Below are 17410 nucleotides of genomic sequence, written 5' to 3'. Positions count from 1 at the left end.
GCCTGGCGACAGCAGCAGGCGGGTTCACTTTGAGCGGATTAACACGGTGCCTGTTAAGGGCCAGCGAGCTGCCCGCCGCAGCGCCAGGAAGCACCACTCGCTCTCCAGAACCCTGCTCAGGTATGCAGGGCAGCCCCCACTTTAGTGCACACGGGGCCGAATTGCACTCATGTCCTTGCTGGTTTGTCTTTAATATTCACTGCCACAAGCCATGTTTGTTAGGAGAAGGATTAGGAGGAATACTGTAATTTCCGGAGTATAAAGCGTTAATTTCAAACTGAAAAAATCCATATATTCCCCACACCTGACTACAGGCAGGTGTCCATGTCTTTATTTGGGAGATTAACTTTATATGACAACGGTAACGGGGATGACAACGCGAATTTTTTAGGGCTGTCAAACCAGCTTTTAGTGTATATTAGGGCTGTCAAATGATTAAAATTTTTAATCGAGTTAATCACAGCTTAAAAATTAATGGTAATTAATTGCAATTCAAACCATCTCTAAAATATGCCATATTTTTTTGTAAATTATTTTTGGAATGGAAAGATAAGACGGATATATACATTCAGCACACTGTACATAAGTAGTGTACTTGTTAATATATGTGTGTGTGTGTGTGTGTATATATATATATATATATATATATATATATATAATGTGTGTGTGTGTATATATTAGGGCTGTCAAAATTATCACGTTAACGGACGGTAATTAATTTTAAAAATGATTCACGTTAAAATATTTGACGCATTTAACGCACATGCCCCGCTCAAACAGATTAAAATGACAGCACAGTTTCATTTCCACTTGTTACTTATGTTTTTTGGTGTTTTTTCGCCCTCTGCTGGCGCTTGGGTGCGACTGATTTTATGGGTTTCAGCACCATGAGCATTGTGTAATTATTGACATCAACAATGGGGAGCTACTAGTTTATTTTTTGATTGAAAATTTTGCAGATTTTATTAAAACGAAAACATGAGGGGTTTTAATATAAAATTTCTATAACTTGTACTAACATTTATCTTTTAAGAACTACAAGTCTTTCTATCCATGGATCGCTTTAACAGAATGTTAATAATGTTAATGCCATCTTGTTGATTTATTGTTATAATAAACAAATACCGTACTTATGTACAGTATGTGGAATGCATGTATCCGTTTTTTGTCTTATCTTTCATTCCAACAATAATTTACAGAAAAATATGGCATATTTTATAGGTATATGGTTAGAATTGCAATTAATTACTATTAATTTTTAAGGTTTGAATTGCAATTAATTACTATTAATTTTTAAGCTGTGATTAACTCGATTAAAATTTTTAATCGTTTGACAGCCCTAATATACTATTATATAGTAGGGCTGTCAAAATTATCGCACTAACGGGCGGTAATGAATTTTTAAAATTAATCACGTTAAAATATTTGACGCAATTAACGCACATGCCCCGCTCAGATTAAAATGACAGCACAGTGAAATGTGTACTTGTTGTGTTTTCGGAGTTTTGTTGCCCTCTGCTGGCGCTTGGGTGCGACTGATTTTATAGGCTTCAGCACCTATGAGCATTGTGTAAGTAATTATTGGCATCAACTATGGCAGGCTACTAGTTTGTTTTTTTGGATTGAGAATTTTCCAAATTTTATTAAAACGAAAACATTAAGAGGGGTTTTAATATAAAATTTCTATAACTTGTACTAACATGTATCTTTTAAGAACTACAAGTCATTCTATCCATGGATCGCTTTAACAGAATGTTAATAATGTTAATGCCATCTTGTTGATTTATTGTTATAATAAACAAATACAGTACTTATGTTCAGTATGTGGAATGTATATATCCTATACGTCTTCTGTCTTATCTTCGATTCCAACAATAATTTACAGAAAAATATGGCATATTTTGTAGACGGTTTGAATTGCAAATAATTACGATTAATTAATTTTTAAGCTGTGATTAACTCGATTAAAATTTTTAATCGTTTGACAACCCTAATATACTAGTATATAGTAGGGCTGTCAAAATTATCGCGTTAACGGGCGGTAATTAATGTTTTTTAATTAATCACGTTAAAATATTTGACGCAATTAACGCACATGCCCCGCTCAGATTAAAATGACAGCACAGTGAAATGTGTACTTGTTGTGTTTTTCGGAGTTTTGTCGCCCTCTGCTGGCGCTTGGGTGCGACTGATTTTATTGGCTTCAGCACCCATGAGCATTGTGTAAGTAATTATTGGCATCAACTATGGCGGGCTACTGTTTTTTTTTTTTTTTTTTTTGATTGAAAATTTTACAAATTTTATTACAACGAAAACATTAAGAGGGGTTTTAATATAAAATTTCTATAACTTGTACTACCATTTATTTTCTTAAAAACTACAAGTCTTTCTATCCATGGATCGCTTTAACAAAATGTTAATAATGTTAATGCCATCTTGTTGATTTATTGTTATAATAAACAAATACAGTACTTATGTTCAGTATGTGGAATGTATATATCCGTCTTCCGTCTTATCTTTCATTCCAACAATAATTTACAGAAAAATATGGCATATTTTATAGGTATATGGTTTGAATTGCAATTAATTACGATTAATTTTTAAGCTGTGATTAACTCGATTAAAATTTTTAATCGTTTGACAGCCCTAATATACTAGTATATAGATATATGTATACAATATATACAAATAGAATTGCTAATATCTGAGTTGCTTTAATAGAAGAAGTCGGACATCCGGGCATTAATGACGTCACAAGCCACAACAAAGCGTCGCCATATTGAAAACGGGGCAAAAGACGAGTCACAAGCAGTTGCTCTGTTGTGCATTATAATACAAACGTGTTGAACTTTCGTCTTATTTGTGGTCTTTTTTCCGTCGGAATGACTAAAAGTTGCCGTGTTGCGGGTTGTCACACAAGGAAGAGTTCGGAGCCGCATCTGAAGTTCTTCATTCTTCCTCGTGAGAAGAAAAGGAGAAACAAATGGCTGAAAGCAATTAATCGAGGAACAGTAAAAGACGGTTCCGTGGACTATTCCCGCCTGTGGGAACCTAAATCCAAGCACATTTACATTTGCAGCCAACATTTTATTACTGGTGAGTTAACTTTAATCGTTTTTTTTTTTTTTTTGCCCCAATTCGCTGCTAGGATTCAATAGACTAGGCAGTGGTTATTATTACCGTAACAGGCAACTCGCAAAGCGTTATTTTTCTTTTGCCGTGAAGTGCTCTGATTAGCCAATCGCTATATTATTGGCCTGGTGGGAATTGGCTATTTTGCCGTGACGTGTTCACGGCTAAATAACGCTTGGAGGCGAATTACCGGTTACGGCAGAAATAATTACTCCGTATATACTACCAGTTTTCTTAGTTCCACACACTACATATTCCACGCAATTGATAAAGGTCATCTTACTGGGTGACTTTATGAGGTAGTTGTAGATGTTTCCGAACTCCACTGCAGGCCATTCCTTTGGATTGTTCATCCAGCTATCAGATGCGACTTTGTATGCGCAGATTTGCCAGCCAATACGCGCTAATTTTAAATTGTATCGCCTCCTCGCGTCTGTCGGCAGTGACTCGTGATAATAGTTAGCCATGTTTAAGACGTTTTTATGAAAAAAGACGCAAAACAAACCTGAAATATATTAATTTCAGACGTTTGTCTACGGAATGTTTAGCTGTGCGTGCCCCCTTCACAAAATGGCGACACATTGCTAAGCGAGGAGACGTCATCGTGACATCACGCCGACTTCCTCCATCACCAAAAATAGTCACTTGCCCTATAAAGGGTTAAAAGTCTTTGAATAGCTGTCCACTGCCGTGACCCTGAAAGGGTTAAATGATGTGCTCTTTTAAAAGGCAAATTACCCAGCCTTATTTAATGGTCGATTTTATTTATATTTTTAGTATTTACCAAAAAATCAATACAATAATTGGCTGAAAAGATGGGATGCAAAACAGAATTGACATTTATCGCCGTGAACGAGTGAAATTAAAGACCGTGATATACACGTACAGATGTAGCTAATTATTGATGGAAGAATAGAGAAGTGTGTGTGTTTGTGGGTGGAAGTTGACTCTCACGCTGTTCTGTCTTTCTGCTCCGAAACATGCCCGGACGTGTTCCCTCACACATCTGGCATGACATCTGTAGAAGTGTCGTCTTGACGTCGTTCTGTTCTCATCATGCGTGCCGTTGTTTGCGATCGCAATAAACTGAATTCCGGCTGCTTACGATGTCAGGGGCACGGCTGACTGGTTCGGGGTGAGTAAGGACGGCGACGCCACGCAGAAATGGCAGCGCAAGAGTCTCCGCCACTGCAGCCTGCGCTACGGCAAGCTCAAACCGCAGGTGATCCGTGAGATGGATCTGCCCAGCCAAGACAACATCTCTTTGGCCAGCACTGAGACGCCGCCTCCGCTCTATGTGCCCTCCTCGTCACATGGCATGCAGAAGGTAAGTGCACTGCAACATTGCCTCTTGGGCTGCAGCCAGTTGCGCCTCCAGAAATTTTTCATAGGGGTGGCCAGATGGGGCCACTTATAATCTTGGGGTGGCACACCAAAACTAAAAGCACTAATTTCAGGTTTTCATTATATTATTGCAGTAAAAAGGTCAGGGGAAAACTATCAGAAAGACTTAAGGACATGGCTACTGATATACTTTGGTGTATTGTGTAATATTTCATGTTACTAATGATTTAATGTGCATAGTCCATAACTGTCCAGTCAACACTTTGAGTTCCACAACAATTCTGTTTTATTGTTATGTATGTATTAGGGATAAGGTGTAAATTTAACAAAACAAAATAATTACTGGGGGAAAGCAGGTGCTGGTAGATTTGCATTTGGGATGAAATGCATAACTGATGCTACAACAATCTAACGATATACTGGCAAGCGGGGTGGCCAGTGGGGTGGCCAACAAATTTATAGGGGTGGCCGCGGCCACCACTGGCCACCCCCTGGGGGCGCCACTGGCTGCAGCTATCAATTATTCAGGTAATCTATTGATTAGTTAGTTTGAATAATTGGATTACATATATTTAATGCATTGCAGAATACATTTTAGGATATGCAAAACAAACAAGTATTTTTGCACTGCAATTTTAGAATGTCTTAATCAGTGGCGCCACGAGGGGGTGGCCACGGCCACCCCTATAAATTGGTTGGCCACCCCACTGGCCACCCCGCTTGCCACTGTATAGTTAGATTGTTGTAGCATCAGTTATGCATTTCATCCTAAATGAATGCATTTATTTTGTTTTTTAAATGTAGGGCTGTCAAATTTATCACGTTAACGGGCGGTATATATATATTTTTTTAAGTAATCACTTGAAAATATTTATCACAATTAACGCATTCGCGGTACGACTCATTCACTCATTGCCGCAAACAGCCTACAGTGGCGCCGTTTTACTTACCGTATTGGCCCGAATATAAGACGACCCCGATTATAAGACGACCCCCTCTTTTTCAAGACTTAAGTTTGAAAAAAGACTTTTTGAACACCAAATTAATTTTTATACAGAAACGACCACGGAAAGCTTTTCTCTGACTGAGCATTTTTTAGGCGATCTTTTTGAGCTCTCCATCTCCGTACATTACACTCTGTGACACCATATTTCACAGCCGCTTTGCAGTTGTTTGAAGACACCGCCTCATTTATCACCATCAACTTGAAGTTTGCGTCATAACTTCTCCTCAGCTGCCGGTGTTCTGCCAAAATGTCCTACATCGGCGAAACGTCCTACATTAGTCGAATTTGACACCTAAATTACTACCGTGCGCTCTAAACTTGTTTTGTTTAGATGCATACAGGAATAACGTACTAAAGAAATGCCTGCAGAAAATACTTAAATGTAGTTATGTCAAATAAGGACGATTTAAATACGCTACGTGACTAATGTGGTCAACTGCTTCAAAGCTAACACAAAAAAACACAATGGTTAAAAGTATGAGAGGGTAATACATGCAAAAAGTATCTTTGAGGCTGTGAAAAGGTTCTAAATAACTAAATAAAAACAAAAATAGTGAGTACTCGCCGCTTCCAACCGATGTGCGCATGCGTGTGAATGCATATGCAAGCGCCCTGAGCATTGTGTAGAACGTTTCGCCGCGTAGTAAGGAATGGCCAAACACCGGTTAACCTGGCCAATCTTCGACCCACTTTTCTCCAAATTGTCGCGAAGTTTCTCCATTTTCGGTTATCTCTTCTATTACCGGTATTTTCTTCTCTTTTCCTTCTTACCACTTTCTTCTTCGTGTCAGGGGTTCGCTTTGGCCGCCCGAGTCGCGTTCAGCATTCGATTCATTGATGACTGGCGCCATCAAGCGTCGTGAATGGGTATATGTCTAGGCCGCAGTTTTTTTTTTTTTTTTTTTTTTTTTAGACCGCAGTTATAAGACGACCTCCTCTTTTTCAATCTTATTTCAGTGCAAAAAACATCGTCTTATATTCGGGCCAATACGGTATATACAGAGATAAGAGTCAGAGTGGAGTAGATACAAGGATTCATTGGGGCCGTGCTTTTAATTGGCAAAAGCTTTGTCATCTCTTCCACAGCAACTATAAATATTGTGGGAAGCGACATGGGGAAGAATGACAGGAGTTGATCTTTTTAACACCCAGTAGTGTACCCAACGCAGAGAAGATCTAGCATTTGCAGCCACCACACACAGTCATGGTTGCACCACTTCCCATCATGCATTTGGGCAGAACAGTTAAGTCACTACAGTATCATTTACTGAAAGCTCAACAAATACACTAGATGGCAATATTTAGTCACAATATACAAAGTCACATTTATCCTTTAAGAATTACAAGTCTTTCTATCCGTGGATCCCTTTCACAGAAAGAATGTTAATAATGTTAATGCCATCTTGTGGATTTATTGTTATAATAAACAAACAGAACTTATGTACAGTATATTGAATGTATATATCCGTCTTGTCTTATCTTTCCATTCCAACAGTAAATTACAGAAAAATATGGCATATTTTAGAGATGTTTTGAATTGCGATTAATTACAATTCATTTTTAAGCTGTGATTAACTTGATTAAAAATTTTAATCGTTTGACCGCCCTAGTTAAATGTACACCTTATGTCTAATATATACATAACTCAGTAAAACATAATTGTTGTGGAACTCAAAATGTTGACTGGACAGTTATGGACTATGCACATTAAATCATTAGTAACATCAAATATTACACAATACACCAAAGTATTTCAGTAGCCGTGTCCTTAAGTCTTTCTGATAGTTTTCCCCTGACCTTTTTACTGCAATAATATAATGAAAACCTGAAATTATGGATTTTAGTTTTGGCCACCCCAAGATTTTAAGTGGCCCCATTTGGCCACCCCTATGAAAAATTTCTGGAGGCGCCACTGGTCTTAATCAGATTATTTTTCTTAAATCTTGTCAAATTTCCTCTTCGTCTTGTTTTGAGTCTAAAAGACTAGTTGACAGATTAACATATTAGATTGTTCTATTTACTTTAAGTAAACATTGCTAACTGTTCTTATTAAGCCCATATATCTAAAGGTTGGTCATTTTTCCCCTAAAGCAAGAAAAAAATGCTTTTAAATAATGTTTTGAACAATATCTATTCTGGAATTAAGAACATTCATGATGAACAAGCTTTTTAAAGATGAAATATACTAATTTATTGCTTAAAATTAGTGTTAAGCTTATTTTCAGCTCGCTATTTTTATTTCGAAAAATCTAATTAGGTAAAATTTACATGGAGCACTGGCAGATAATTTCATTTATTTCTAGTAAATTTACAATGAAAATAAGGATATTTAACTAGTTTAAAGGATGTATTTTTGCAGTGTGCTTGTAACAATATTTATTTTGGCTTGCTAAGATCACTTTCAAACGAGCATTAAAGTGCCCGTGACACGAAAAAAAAAAATCTTAAAGCGCATATTATGTGAATTAAAGTCATATTTTGAGACGATTCGACGATATACAACGATTTAGCAAAGCGCAGATGATGAGAAGTTAGTCTTTTAATCTGCTGTTTAGCCCCGCCTGTCATTATAGCACTCTAGCGCCTCCATCTGGGTGATAATGTCAGCAGAGTAACGATTTCAGCTGATTTGGAATACAGCCCAATGGGGAAGATTCAGAACGAGGAAAATGAGACAGAGAGCAGCAAAATGGCATCTTTGTTGTAAACTCCAATATTTTTACAGGATATTCTTAGTATTTCCCCAGATTGCTAAATAAATTGGATTGTGCGATCATGACCAATAAGTCTTGTTCTAAATGGAAGATGAAATATTAAAAATGCATTTATTCAATACGACAGGGCTAAATTACTGCATGATGGTCATAACTGCAGACTTCTTAAAGCTACCGAACGGTATTGTATGCCACTGAGTTAGTCCAGCTTTTGTCATTTCACTGCCCCGGCTTCGGAGACAGAGGAAAGACGATAAACAAATCAGGAGGAGTGAGAGCTAGGCGACATGCTAACCAGAACCGAGCGGCTCTTCCAAGTCTTTTCCACGGATTTCGAAAATGAAAAATCACACAAAACTACCCCAACTCATGTCACACACGGTGGCGCGGTTGTCTTCACCGATCGGCCAGCCCCAGGCGGCGAGAAAGTTAGAGCTCGTCGTTCTGCTGCGGCCCCAGCAGGCACGTAGTGTTCGTCGCCGTGAACGCAGAGGGGAATTAACGCCGAAAATGGCGCATGGACACTCGGTGGACAAACCGGCCGACGTCAGAGCACATGGCTGCCCGAGCCCAAGCCGAGTATAGCGCTCTCTAGGCGGGCACGTGAAAAGGTCTGAGGGGGGTCGAAGTCTCGACACAATCAAGAACCGGAGACTAGATCGGGGGGCTCCGTGGGCCCAAACCGAGGATAGCACGCCATAGGCGGGCACGCCTTTATCGTCTGGCGACCATGGTGTGCGATAAGCCGCCGGCGGTCGAGTGGCCTTCTCGGTGGACAGGGAGCATTGTCACCCACAAAATGCAAGCCACCTCCTTATTAAGTTTGCCATTATCCCAGTATTTGACATAACGTAAAACACGTAACGTACTCACTTCATCATCCGTTCAATGGTCTCGATTGTCGGACTTGTTTTGCCAGCTTCACACCAATCTCCCTGGTGTAGCAACAAAAGCCTGCAGCTGGGCTGGCGTGACGCAAAAAATAAACATATTAATCTACAAAATCAGCTGAGTCTGCAGTCCTTCTACATATGATACTAATAGCTGTATTGTGAGGATGATTAGTCCGCTGATGTCACATTCGCCTTCTTCCTCAATCCGGAAGTCACTCATTTTCATGGCGCAGGATTGAATGCGAATACAAAATAAAATTCCTGAGTGTTTCTTCAAACTATTCAGAATTTGACTTTCATTTCATAACAAGAGAAATAAATGCATTTAAAAACCTGATCTTAGACTCAAATGATACAAAAGAAAAAAATGGAAGCTTTACATATATTGTTATATATTGTTACAAATAACAATTGGCTAACTTGTGTAGCAAACATCCGTTAGCTTATTTTTGCACAATGCCCTTAATAAATTATTCGAACACATATACCCATCAAAAAACATCAAAATAAACTTCTAAACTAAATTACGAATTAATAAACATTTAAAGTATATTAGCTCAAATAAAAACTTACCTTATGTTGGTTTTAACAGGGAGCAGCTAGATTCAGCCATGTGAAATGAGTTATGTCACATACACTGTTGCCACTAGAGGGCAGTGTAGCTACCCAAATCAATAAAACTAAATGCAAACACTTTCAAAACAAACCATTACAACGCCACTCGAATTAAATGAATACTCGAAGCAGCAAAATTTGATTAGCTTTTTTCTAATCGAATTATTTTTTTTACAATGCTATTAACAAATTGCTCAAACACATATTCCCGCAAAAACAGAAAAATATACTTCTAAACTAAATTAACAAATGCATTAACTTAATAGCTCAAACAAAAACTTGGAAGCAGCTGGATTCATACACCTGGATGCAATTTTAACAGGAATACACAATTTGTATTTAAAGTGCCCTGAAGGTCTTTGTTTATTTTTTTTAAAGCCATTTTAGTTGGCCCTTTTTGGGCTCTTATGCAGAATTGTGGATTCTCATTATTATGCTAAATGGAGCTACTCTGATTACCACCAGTGGAGTTGTGTGTGTTGGTTGGTAGATCGTGGGCAATGCGTGTGGCATCATGGGAGGTAGGGGAAGTCGATCGCAGACCAGGCGAGGAGACTTGACTTTTGCCAGCGCGCAATCCGGGAAAAGTACCTCTCAGAGGGCTAGATGACGAATAATTGTACTAAACCAAAGCAAATGCACACGTATAGATTTAAGTAATGATTTATTCATGTACTGTAAGTTTATTGGGGCACATTTTAAAACCAGGAAATGGCAACCTCCAGACTGCTTTGCTCAATGCTCAGAGGAGGCCGACCGGCTCCTGCCAGCGAGCAAGCCGGGCAAAGTGGCTCTCGGCTGGCTAGACGAGGAAGAGCGTTGCGGGGTAAAAAAACGACGAGAGACAACCATACGAGGAGGCCAACGTTTGGCGGCGAGCAAGCCGGCACAGGTGCCTCTCACCCGGCTAAACGGCGAATAGCAGCGGATGGCGAGTTGAGCTCACGGAGGGTAATAGTTGACATAGACTGGAACTTGTCTTGCCACGTACATTCGCCCCTCCTGGTCAACATGGATTGGACGTCTAGCGCTGTCAGTGGCAGCCAATGAGTGCCCTGGAAGGTTTGAAAAATAATAGAATAATCATAATTTATGCATGAAAGCGGTAATAGAATGTCTCAAATTGTATAAGGCGAAACCACTCAGATGACTTGAAGTTCTGCTCTCAGACCCCCAATTTGACCAAATTTCTAAATTGTCCAATATGCATGTGTGATACATCATTGGAAATCTTAAAATTTGAATTTTCTGGGGGAAGAAAATTTTTGAACAGAAGGGCATTAATAAAATAAAAAAATAAAAAATCATTTAAGACAGCAAAACCCTAACTGGAGATGAGAGCATAATTAAAGATGCCATGATTTTAACGAGATATTATTGCGTACTCACCTCTTTTCGATTCAAAAACTCCATGTAGCATGTATCACCGAGTGTCAAGACACAGCTGTGAGTGGCCACAGCCGGGTTTTGGGGGGATTTTATGGGTGAAACATGGTAATATAACAAGGGTCGCGATGCAGAAATTGCAGACATCAAGGAGTGGTCAAGATTTTTTTTTCATATATTTACCCTTTTAAACTTTTTTTTCAATTTTTCTTTGGATTGATTATCATATAAAATATTGGGGAAAATGCAACAGTAACAAAAAAATTACAATTAAGCGATAGTTATGAGGTCGATATCCGTGACTCATTTACCCAGACCATTTTTTTCATTGTGACGTAATTTGTTTAAAAGTTAAAATTATGCGATTTAACTTTTTTTTTTTTTTTTCAAACTAAATATTAAGCATAAATCAATGATACTAAGCTAAATATGACAGACATTTAGAATAAAAAAATATAATTACTTACATTCTTTTTATGGCTGGGTTGAAACAAAAGCGGTTGCACAACGTCTGTAAACGGGGGTTTCCAGGGTAAGACTGACAAATTAAAAGTTAGGGGGCTTAATGCAACACGAATTTGCTATGGCAGCATATAGACATATTGTTCTATCAAACAACAGTTCTTTTGGCTTAAAATACAGCAATTTATTTTAAAGAGGGGTGCAAAAGCAGAAACTGCTTTTTCAGCCTTGTCTGTTTTCTGCCATAAACATGACGAAACAAACGTTTCACCATTGTAATCAACCAACACTGTTCTGATGATGAATCCTTTAAATGTCATGTTATTCATTCTCTATAATGTATGAACCCTTTATTGTTTTTTGCATTAGAGCAATCTATATGACATCATGACAGTATATTAACAACTACATAAATTGTCTTCTCCCTTAATCAATTAAATAATGAACAAAGTACAGTAGTACCTCTATTTACCAAATTAATTCATTCTGGAAGTAGTTTCTTAACTTGAAAATTCTGTAAGTAGTGATGCGTTTTCCATGTAAATGCCCTAATCTGTTCCAAACCCCTCAAAATACAAACATAAATATTTTATAATGTAAAAAAAAAAAATAGATTAATTAAAAAAATTAAAAATTAGATTACTGCATAATAAACATAAAATCTTGAGTTGTGCATAATGTAAAAAACCTCTTAGCCAATTGGATGCCAGGAATGCTAGGCAATAGCCAATGGCAGAACAGCTGTAAGTATGTTTCGTTCAGTCAACTCTGGGAGTTGCGAGTACCAGCAATACTGTATTTTTGCCTTTCGTATCCTGAAATTTCCCGTTGAGGCGTTTCTTACCCCGAAAATTCTGTATGTAGAAATGTTCTTAAGTAGAGGTACCACTGTTATTGGAATCTTTCATCTTTCCTGACAATATGTTGTTATCATTATCAGTTTCATCTCTGTTGAGTTGCTATTGCCATCAAACTAATGAAATCTGCGGAGTTTGTATCGCCATCAAATCAAGCTAACGAAGACAGTGCATTGTTAAACTAGTAAATATTGTTGTCTAATTATGTTTTTCAATGTACGGGTCCGGTTACTGTAGAAATCTCATTTTAATTAAGGGCTTGGGTAAGGAAAGGGTTAGGAAAAATGGTTTGAGGCCTTGGAATGACTGAAAGATTCTACAGTGGGGCAAATAACTATTTAGTCAACGACTAATTGTTCTCCCGCTTGAAAATATTAGAGAGGCCTGTAATTGTCAACGTGGGTAAACCTCAACCATGAGAGACAGAATGTGGAAAAAAAAACAGAAAGTGACATTGTTTGATTTTTAAAGAATTTATTTGCAAATCATGGTGGAAAATAAGTATTTGGTCAATACCAAAATTTCATCTCAATACTATGTTATGTAACCTTTGTTGGCAATAACTGAGGCCAAACGTTTTCTGTAACTCTTCACAAGCTTTTCACACACTGTTGCTGGTATTTTGGGCCATTCCTCCATGCAGATCTCATCTAGAGCAGTGATGTTTTGGGGCTGTCGTCGGGCAACACGGACTTAAACTCCCTCCACAGATTTTCTATGGGGTTGAGATCTGGAGACTGGCTAGGCCACTCCAGGCCCTTGAAATGCTTCTTACGAAGCCACTCCTTTGTTGCCCTGGCTGCGTGTTTGGGATCATTGTCATGCTGAAAGACCCAGCCATGTCTTATCTTCAATGCCCTTGCTGATGAAAGGAGATTTTCACTCAAAATCTCTCCATACATGGCCCCATTCATTCTTTCCTTTACACAGATCAGTTGTCCTGGTCCCTTTGCAGTAAAACAGCCCCAAAGCATGATGTTTCCACCCCCATGCTTCACAATGGGTATGGTGTTCTTCGGATGCAATTCAGTATTCTTTCTCCTCCAAACACGAGAACCTGTGTTTCTACCAAAAAGTTCTATTTTGGTTTTTTTGGTTTCATCTGACCATAACACATTCTCCCAGTCCTCTTCTGGATCATCCAAATGCTCTCTACCGAACCGCAGATGGGCCTGGACGTGTACTGGCTTCAGCAGGGGGACACGTCTGGCAGAGCAGGATTTGAGTCTCTGGCGGCGCATTGTGTTACTGATAGTAGCCTTTGTTACTGTGGTCCCAGCTCTCTGTAGGTCATTCACTAGGTCCCCCCGTGTGGTTGTGGGATTTTTGCTCACCGTTCTTGTTACCTTTTTGACGCCACGGGGTGAGATCTTGCATGGAGCCCCAGATCGAGGGAGATTACCAGTGGTCTTGTATGTCTTCCATTTTCTAATGATTGCTCACACAGTTGATTTCTTTACACCAAGCGTTTTACCTATTGCAGATTCAGTCTTCCCAGCCTGGTGCAGGTCTACAATTTTGTCTCTGGTGTCCTTCGACAGCTTTTTGGTCTTGGCCATAGTGGAGTTTGGAGTGTGACCGACTGAGGTTGTGGACAGGTGTCTTTTATACCGATATTGAGTTAAAACATGTGCCATTAATACAGGTAACGAGTGGAGCCTTGTTAGACCTCGTTAGAAGAAGTTAGACCTCTTTGACAGCCAGAAATCTAGCTTGTTTGTAGGTGACCAAATACTTATTTTCCACTGGAATTTGGAAATAAATTCTTTAAAAATCAAACAATGTGATTATCTATTTGCCCCACTGTATGTAAGGGCATCCTATCCATCGGCTTTCTGTAGCAGTGTTTTTCAACCTTTTCTGAGTCCCGGCATGTTTTTACATTGAAAAAAAAAAAAAAAACACGACATACCACAAACCAGAAATGTTCCAAAATTACTTTCTGTACAGTATATTTAATTGTATAATAATTTCTCAGTATTTATACTCGCTCTGTTTAGATGAACACAAAGCCGATATCCTGGCAGGAATTTTCTTCGACAGCTCTCAGTCTCTGTTTTTATTTTTTATAGCAGTTATAGCCTTCCTACTGCAACTCTGCCTGACGTTTAAAAGGGGGGGGGGCGATATTGGGTAATTTCTCGCGGCACACCTGACCATATCTCACGGCACACAAGTTTAAAAACACTGATCTATACTGTTCTTGCCGTGTAACAGTTCTGACATTCTATCAAAATGTACTAGCTAGCTCAGCACTAGAAAGGTGCTATTAACGCCATGCTACCCATAGGCTTTCTCTGCTGCTGTTGCCAAACTGTTCTGACATTCTATCAAAATGTACTAGCTAGCGCAGCACTAAAAAGCTAGGCTTGATACCCAGATTTGCTGAAAAGACGTCGGCATTCCCTGATGCATTGTTTTGGATGGAATAACTATGAAATGATAAAAAACCAGCGAGATTTGAGCACCAAATTAATTTTCTCGAGCAGTCATTTTCTTTACCACCTTAAGAAATCCAACCTACCCTGCAGATGACTCATGTTGCTATACATCTCCAAACAGAATAGAAGAATTGGGAAATTCTGAAGGTATCAGGTTTAATATTACCAGCGACAATAAATGAAAGAATACAAAGAATACATTGGCAAAGCATTAAAGTGCCAAAGGCTTTGTGTTTTATGTGTCATCACAATGGTGCATCACACAGGGCACAAAAATGGCATTTGGAATAACTAATCTAAAAATATACCGAAAGTCACCGTGAATTATGTTACATTACGTTTAAGTATACTTTTTAGGAGTAAATTTGCTTGTAATGATCTCTTAGGCTTACATATTTTTCAGGTGCTACAGATTCAAATTCAAAACCAATATAGCTAAGCTATCAAGCTAATATCTAAGTGAATTCCTGTTCAAATTTTTTAAAATTCACGACAAATAATTTTGCCATTTGCAGTTGATTTTCACGTTGGACAATAAAATGAAACTCATTTCATTTCACACTGTTCCTTCTTTTGTTTTCATGTCTACATTGTCATTTTACTGTGGCAGCCTTCATCAAGCCTTATATTCATTTCGTAAAATGTGACGCAAATTTTTTTTATGTTAACTCAGTCCATGCTGCCTATAGACCTGTTATACTCCCTCATACCAAGTGCAAGTCGACCTTCCACTGGGAAAACCAGTTTCTCCTCCTATTTGATAGAGGGGTAGAAGTTGAAATAAATTAAATAAATCTTGTAAATTGGGATCAAACCAGTCCAAAACCTAGTCTAAAACAACACTTTACCTTTAGTCAGCATTAGGGTTGGGCATCGAGCATTGATGGGAACCGGTTCTAACACTCCGATGCTCCCGGAATCGTTCGAATTTTAAAATTTCGATTCCATGTTTTGATGCCCTGACCGCCGACCGGGAAAAAATTGCTCGAGTTCAAAGACTGATATTTATATACAAGTTAGAATTAGCCCTGTGAGAAGTTCATATAATGTTAAAAATTCTTGAGAAGTTAAGACTTTAATATAAACCATTCAAATTTTTTTTTTTAACTTTTTTACCCTGCCTTTTTTTTTTTAGCCTGCCTCTTAAAAGAATCGGACTCAAGAATCGTTAGGAACCGGAATCAAAACATAAAATCGGAACCGGAATCGTTCAATTTCAAACGATGCCCAGCCCCAGTCAGCATAGGTGTGTCTTAACTTACCCCGGACCCCTTAGACTTACTCACTGAACCCATCTTAAGAACCAATGTTTTCGAGGTTTCCCTCTTCTATAGATTCACCGTAAAATTATCTTGTCAAACATACTTGATGTAATTCTTGTCTTAGATCATCGACCCGCTGGCCCGCGGCCGGGCCTTCCGCATGGTCGAAGAGGTGGACGGGTACAGCGTACCGCAGACACCCATCACACCCGGAGCTGCGTCGCTCTGCTCCTTCACCAGTTCTCGCTCGGGCCTCAACCGGATACCTCGTCGACGCAAGAGGGAATCAGTGGCCAAGATGAGCTTCAGGGCGGCGGCGGCGCTGGTCAAGGTGGATGAAACGGGACATTATGCCAACATGGACAATGTTGATTCTATTCCAAACGTGTGTTGTGTTTTAGGGGCGCTCCATAAGAGACAGCACCTTGCGGAGGACCCATAGACGAAGCTTTACTCCCGCCAGCTTCATGGAAGAAGACATTGACTTTCCTGATGAGCTGGACACATCTTTCTTTGCCCGAGTAAGTTGGGAAAAAAATACATCAAGTGCGTACAGGTGGTCCCCGGGTTACGACGTACCCGACTTACGCGATTTCGACTTTAGGACGCAGGAGTCTCGTCCGCCATTTTGTCTTTTGTCTTTTTTTTTCTGTCGCACAAACTACTAGAGGCGTGCGAAATTTCCGATTCTTAGATTATTCGCAATTCGGCCGTGGAAGATTCGAGAACGATTCACAAACATCCAAATTCCGATTATTGAATTATACCAGGTAAAGTGGAAGTAAAACACAATCAGCGTGGTCTTAGGGACGCAATGAGGAACGGACCGAGTGCAAATATTATGTTCAACTGATGCCGCTAGATAAAAAAACAATACTACCTGACTGCGGCAGACAGCTGATACAAACAACCCCCTGTTGCTAGTTGCTACAAACATACGGCCACATACGGCTACGGTAGATATCACATATATGTAGAACTGGATGCGAAATGACAGACGACGGCGACTTTAGAACATGTATAGAGAACTAGATGCAAAATGACAGACTTGCCTGCGTTAGTAAACAGCCGCCATCTTAAAGCAGTAGACTTCTCTAGAAGGCTCTGTTGTGGCGAACCTAATTAACTTTTTATCGAAAATACTCGTAAATCGGCAAAATCTTGACTTGAATCTATCTTTAAGTGATGAAACAGTTTCAAAACTTTGACGTGTCGAAAATAGATAAAAGGGAAACTAATAACTGGAATAATGGGAGCAATTTTAACAACATTAACGGTTGATTCACAACATTAAATTA

General features: G+C 39.0%; 1 protein-coding gene and 1 long non-coding RNA gene across 4 annotated transcripts in view; one reads left to right on the top strand and one right to left on the bottom strand.

Annotated features, from left to right (window-relative positions):
- Positions 1-17410, top strand: part of rhbdf1a (rhomboid 5 homolog 1a (Drosophila)) — a 129471-nt gene that overhangs the window by 82653 nt on the left and 29408 nt on the right. Inside the window, exons 4-7 of one of the 3 annotated variants that reach the window (XM_057860712.1) lie at positions 16-120; positions 4246-4459; positions 16237-16443; positions 16514-16633. In XM_057860712.1, coding sequence (XP_057716695.1) covers positions 16-120; positions 4246-4459; positions 16237-16443; positions 16514-16633 — 646 coding nt within the window. Of the gene's footprint in view, positions 1-12; positions 121-4245; positions 4460-16236; positions 16444-16513; positions 16634-17410 lie in introns of all 3 variants that reach the window. The other 2 variants (XM_057860711.1, XM_057860713.1) reach the window with 2 other exon arrangements.
- On the bottom strand, positions 10352-15144 carry LOC130931727 (uncharacterized). Its single transcript, XR_009067292.1, has 2 exons — positions 14934-15144; positions 10352-10759 (listed from the first exon to the last, which is right to left on the bottom strand). It is a non-coding gene; the product is annotated as an uncharacterized LOC130931727 (long non-coding RNA).

Source organism: Corythoichthys intestinalis, chromosome 16 (genome assembly GCF_030265065.1).
Source record: "Corythoichthys intestinalis isolate RoL2023-P3 chromosome 16, ASM3026506v1, whole genome shotgun sequence".
Taxonomy (NCBI): Eukaryota; Metazoa; Chordata; class Actinopteri; order Syngnathiformes; family Syngnathidae; genus Corythoichthys; species Corythoichthys intestinalis.
The sequence above is the reverse complement of the archived record's forward strand: the minus strand, read 5'-3'. Positions and strand labels throughout refer to the sequence as shown.